This window comes from Callorhinus ursinus, unplaced genomic scaffold (assembly GCF_003265705.2).
Source record: "Callorhinus ursinus isolate GAN/ISIS: 27379988/994484 unplaced genomic scaffold, GSC_fseal_2.0 scaffold132, whole genome shotgun sequence".
In the NCBI taxonomy this organism is placed as follows: domain Eukaryota; kingdom Metazoa; phylum Chordata; class Mammalia; order Carnivora; family Otariidae; genus Callorhinus; species Callorhinus ursinus.
Genome location: NW_027397194.1, coordinates 203548 through 209740, shown reverse-complemented (window position 1 = coordinate 209740; position 6193 = coordinate 203548). Strand labels below are relative to the sequence as shown.

Here is a 6193-nt window from a genome sequence, read left to right as displayed (position 1 = left end):
CCTCCGATTTCCCCCCTTCATTCTTCCCCTCCTGCTATCTTCTTCTTCTTCTTCTTCTTTTTAACATATAATGTATTATTTGTTTCAGAGGTACAGGTCTGTGATTCAACAGTCTTGCACAATTCATAGCACTCACCATAGCACATACCCTCTCCAATGTCTATCCCCCAGGCAACCCATCCCTCTCACCCCCCACCACTCCAGCAACCCTCAGTTTGTTTCCTGAGATTAAGAATTCCTCATATTAGTGAGGTCATATGATAAATGTCTTTCTCTGATTGACTTATTTTGCTCAGCATAATACCCTCTAGTTCCATCCATGTTGTTGCAAATGGCAAGATTTTATTCCTTTTGATGGCCGTATAATATTCCATATATCACATCTTCTTTATCCATTCATCTGCTGATGGACATCTTGGCTCTTTCCACAGTTGGCTATTGTGGACATTGCTGCTCTAAACATCGGGGTGCATGTACCCCTTCGGATCCCTACATTTGTATCTTTGTGGTAAATACCCAGTAGTGCAATTGCTGGATCATATGGTAGCTCTATTTTCAACAACTTTTTGAGGAACCTCCATACTGTTTTCCAGAGTGGCTGCACCAGCTTGCCTTCCCACCAACAGTGCAGGAGGGCTCTCCTTTCTCCACAACCCCACCAACATCTAGTTTCCTGACTTGTTAATTTTATTGGCTGGCTGTTCTCACAGATCTTCTGGGGGAGGGGCCTGTTGCCATGGTTCCCAAATGTCTTTGCCAGAGGCAGAATTGCCCCTCCCTTGGCCGGTCTGGGGTTAAGTAATCTGCTCAGGTTTCCTCTCGGGAGCTTTGTTCCCTGCAAGCTTTCCATACAGCTTTGGAGGATGAGAGTGAAAATGGCAGCCTCCCAATCTCTGCCCAGGAGGAGCCGAGAACTTGGGGCCCCACTCCTCAGTGCGCCCCCAGAGAAAAGCAGTCAGTCACTCCCGTCTCCCTGGTCTCCAGCTACATTCCGTGCTCACCCAGCCTGTGACCGAGCATTTCTCTCTGGCACCCAAATCCGTGTGGAGCCTCCAAACCCAGCAGATCCCTGCAGTGCACTCCCGCACCGCTCCTCCCAGGGGAGGAAGGGGAGTCTCCCGGATCTGCCAATTGCTGGGTCCCTGCTGGAGATGCAGTGGCCCAACTGTGCCGTGGATCACAGTTTATGGCAACCCCAAGCTGAGAGCCCGCGCCTTGGCTCTGTCTCTGCAGCCGGCTTCCCCGCTCAGCTCTGCCACACTCAGGCACCCCGGGTCTTTCTGTGACCCCGAGGGTCCTGAGATCACACTGTTCCGCGAGGGTTCCACCCCCTGCTTAGCCACTGGAGCTACGTCCCTCAGCAGAGCCAATTTCTAAAAGTTCTGATTTTGTGCTCTGCTTCTCTATCACTTGCCAGTAGTGGCCGACGGAGGCCCCCTCCCCCGCCGTCTATCCTCCCGAATATCGCCTCGGATTCACTTCTCCACACGTCCTACCTTCCAGAAAGTGGTCGCTTTTCTGTTCAGAGAGTTGCTGGTATTCTTTTCTTCGATCTCCTGTTGAGTTTGTAGGTGTTCAGAATGGTTTGATCCCTATCCAGCTGAATTCCTGGGACCAGACGAAATCCAGGTCTCCTATTCCTCTGCCATCTTGCTCTTCCTCTGGCTTATTTTATAACTAGAAGTTTGTACCTCTTGACCCCCTTCATCCATTTCACCCATCCCCCTGACCACCTCACCTCTGGCAACTACCAGTTTGTTCTCTATAGTTAAGAGTCTGTTCATTTGTTTTGTTTTTTAGACTCCACATATAAATGAAATCATATGATATTTGCCTTTCTTTGTCTGGCTTATTTCACTAAGCATTATACCCTATAGGTCCATCCATATTGTTACAAATGGCAAGAACTCATTCTTTTTGATGGCTGAGTAATATACCATCTTCTTTATCCATTCATCTGTAGATGGACACTTGGGCTGTTTCCATATCGTGACTATTGTAAATAATGCTGCAATAAACAGAAGTACATATATTTTTTCAAATTAGCATTTTCATTTTCTTTGGGTAAATAACCATTAGTGGAATTACTGGATCATATGGTATTTCTATTTTTAATTTTTTTATTGTTTTGTATTTTAATTCTAGTGTAGTTAACATAGTGTTATATTAGTTTTAAGTGTACAAACTGGTGATTCAACAATCCTATACTTTACTCAATGCTCTTCATGATAAGTGTACTCAATCCCCTTCACCCATCCCCCCACCCACCTTCCCTCTGGTAAGCATCGGTTCTCTCTAGTTAAGAGTCTGCTTCTTGGTTTGTCTCTCTCTCTCTTTTTTTTTTCCCTTTGCTCATTTGTTTGTTTCTTATATTCCACATTTAAAGGAAATCATATGGTATTTGTCTTTCTTTGATTGAGTTATTTTACTTAACATTATATACACTCTAGCTCCATCCATGTTATTACAAATGGCAAGATTTTATTCTTTTTATGGCCGAATAATATTCCACCATATATATATATATACACCACACCTTCTTTATCTATTCATCTATCGATGGACAGCCCAAGGGGGCTGCTTCCATAATTTGGCTATCATAAATAATGCTGCTATAAACATAGGGGTTCATACATCCCTTCAAATTAGTGTTTTTGTGTTTTGGGGGGAAATACCCAGTAGTGCAATTCCTGGATCATAAGGTAGTTCTATTTGTAATTTTTTGAGGAACCTCTATACCGTTTTCCATGGTGGCTGTACCAGTTTGCGTTCCCACCAACAGTACGAGAGGGTGCCCCTTTCTCCGCCTCTTCACCAGACTTGTTATTTCTTATCTTTTTGATACAAACCATTCTGGAAAGTCCTGTCTTCTTGCCCAAGCCACTCTTTCTCCACCTTTAATGATTTTTCAGTGGTATTATGTCACTGTTTTCTCTGTCTCTACTTATAGTGCCCCCCCCCCTTATTCTTGTTTCTTTATTATGATTTGTTTTGTGTCTCTCTTACAGATGGAGCAGATCTCAGCCTGAGACTGGTAGATGGAGTCACTGAATGTTCAGGAAGATTAGAAGTAAAATTCCAAGGGGAATGGGGGACAGTGTGTGATGATGGCTGGGATAGTAATGATGCCGCTGTGGTATGTAAGCAACTGGGATGCCCAACTGCCATCACTGCCACTGGTCGAGTTAATGCCACTGAGGGAACTGGACACATTTGGCTTGACAGTGTTTCCTGCCATGGACACGAATCTGCTCTCTGGCAGTGTAGACACCACGAATGGGGAAAGCATTATTGCAATCATAATGAAGATGCTGGTGTGACATGTTCTGGTAAGTTAAAATAAAAAGAAAAACAGAGAAGGAAGGACCTGTGTTCTTTAGGAGTAGGAGTGGGTGTGAGATGGGAGAGAGAGGAATAACTAATAATTTCCTTGTTGTAAGGAATCTTAAACACATTCTTTTTTTTTCTTTCTTTTTAAAAAGGTTTTATCTATCTATCATCTATCTATCTATTTAGAGAGTATGAGCAGAGGGAGAGGGAGAGAGAGAATCCTCAAGCAAACTCCACACTGAGTGCAGAACCCAACGTGGGGCTCGGCTCCACAACCCCGAGATCAGGATCCCAAAATCACAACCCCGAGATCATGACCTAAGCTGAAACCAAGAGTTGGACACTCAACCAACTGAGCCACCCAGACATCCCCATTCTTTATTTGACTAGTTTGGAGGCTTGTCTGACTATTTTCTGTAGTGATTATTCAGGCTGCTCTTAGGGACCACATTTCAGGGTCTAAATCTACCTGGAGCTCCAAGACACAAAATGTTATGTCTTTTTAAAAAATCTCTGACTGCTCATATTTTTCTGCCAGTGACAATTTTTATTAACCCTTGCAACTATAATCCTGTTTCTAACCAAATCCATGGCCTATACTGGCTGTTTAAAAAAAAGCCAAGAGATGGATAAATCATCCTTTCCAATGCCTCAGTATCTGGGAAGGAGCAAGATAAAAAAAATCTATCCTTTGGGAGCTAACCTCCATATGTATCTATGGACTAAGCTTAAGTTTCTTTTGCAGATGGATCCGATCTGGAGGTGAGACTTGTCGGTGGAGGCAGCCGTTGTGCTGGGACAGTGGAGGTGGAAATTCAGAAACTGATAGGGAAAGTATGTGACAGAGGCTGGGGACTGAAAGAAGCCGATGTGGTTTGCAGGCAGTTGGGATGTGGATCTGCCCTCAAAACGTCCTATCAGATTTATTCCAAAGTTAAGGCAACAGACACATGGCTGTTTTTAAGCAGCTGTGTTGGAAATGAAACTTCTCTTTGGGACTGCAAGAACTGGCAGTGGGGTGGACTTAGCTGTGATCACTATGAAGAAGCTAAAGTTACCTGCTCAGGTAAGACTTTCAGTCAATGTGTTAAGAAGTTGAAATTCCAGGGGTATAAATTTCCAGTAAGATCCTTGAAACTGATGAGAAACATTGCTACTTATGACTAGATCTCACTCCAGAAACCAGAAAATGCCTATTCCATTGTGTGAGTTTCGGATGAAATTATAATTCATTTTGTGCCTTGGTCAAGGGTGTGTCTTGTTTTATTTTGTTTTTGTTCACTTTAGCTTTTCAGGAATTTTTTTTTTAAGATCTAATTATATGAGTGAAAGAGAGAGATCGAGCAGAGGAAGGGGCAATGGGAGAGGGAGAAGGAATCCCAAGCAGACTCCCCACTGAGTGCAGAGCTCAATCTCACAACCCTGAGATCACGACCTGAGCCGAAACCAAGAGTTGGATGCTTAACCGACTGCACCACCCAGGCGCCCCTGTTTTTGTTTTTATTTAAATAACAGTTAGTTAAGGGGCACCTGGATGGCTTAGTTGATTGAGCAACCCCCTCTTGATTTCTGCTCAGGTCATGATCTCACATTCATGAGATCAGCCCTGCGTTGCGCTCGTTGGGGTGTCTGCTTGGGATTCTCTCTCTCCCTCTCCCTCTGACCCTCCCTCAGCTCTCTCTCTCTTTAAATGAATAAATAAAATCTTAAAAAATATAAATTAGTTAACATACAGTATAATATTAGTTTCCGATATACAAATTAGTGATTCAACACTTACAAAGAACACCCGGTGCTCTTCACAAGTGCCCTCCTCAATCTCATCCGTCCCACCTCCCCTCTGGTAACCATCAATTTGTTTTCTATAGTTAAGAGTCTGTTTATTAGTTTGCCCCTCTCCCTTCTTTTCCCTATGCTTGTTGACTAAGAAACAAAACAACTGAGTCATTTTTAAATCCATGGAAGTACTGAAAGATTAAGAAGGATTAAAATTTTGAAGGTAGAGCTTAATTATGTCTTTCATGGGAATGTCTCCAAATGATTTTAAAAAAATGTGAGACAGGACTCCATCAAAATCCTAGAGGAGAATACAGGCAGCAACCTCTTCGACCTCTTCTTCTTAGCAACTTTCTCCCAGAAACATCGCCAAAGGCAAGGGAAGCAAGGGCAAAAATGAACTATTGGGACCTCATCAAGATAGAAAGCTTTTGCACAGCAAAGGAAACAGTCCACAAAACCAAAAGACAACCGACAGAATGGGAGAAGACACTTGCAAATGACAGATCAGATAAAGGGCTAGTATCCAAAATCTATAAAGAACTTATCAAACTCAACACCCAAAGAACAAATAATCCAATCAAGAACAAATAATCCAATCAAGAACAAATAATCCCATCAAGAAATGGGCAGAAGACATGAACAGACATTTTTCCAAAGAAGACGTCCAAATGGCCAACAGACACATGAAAAAGTGCTCAACATTGCTCAGCATCAGGGAAATCCAAATCAAAACCTCAATGAGATACCACCTCACATCAGTCAGAGATGCCTAAAATTAACAAGTCAGGAAACGACAGATGTTGGCGGGGATGCGGAGAAAGGGGAACCCCCCTCCACTGTTGGTGGGACTGTAAGCTGGTGCAGCCACTCTGGAAAACAGTATGGAGGTTCCTCAAACAGTTGAAAATAGAGCTACCCTACAAGCCAGCAATTGCACTACTGGGTATTTACCCCAAAGATACAAATATAGTGATCCAAAGGGGTACGTGCACCCCAATGTTTATAGCAGCAATGTCCACAATAGCCAAACTATGGAAAGAGCCAAGATGTCCATCAACAGATGAATGGATAAAGAAGATGTGAT

General features: G+C 43.1%; 1 protein-coding gene across 4 annotated transcripts in view; it reads left to right on the top strand.

The window, feature by feature from the left end:
• CD163 (CD163 molecule) overlaps window positions 1-6193 on the top strand; it is a 44280-nt gene that overhangs the window by 19340 nt on the left and 18747 nt on the right. For all 4 annotated transcript variants that reach the window (XM_025862738.2, XM_025862737.2, XM_025862740.2 and 1 more), the window contains exons 5-6: window positions 3009-3329; window positions 4076-4396. In XM_025862738.2, the coding sequence (XP_025718523.1) occupies window positions 3009-3329; window positions 4076-4396 (642 nt within the window). The remainder of the gene's footprint in view (window positions 1-3008; window positions 3330-4075; window positions 4397-6193) is intronic.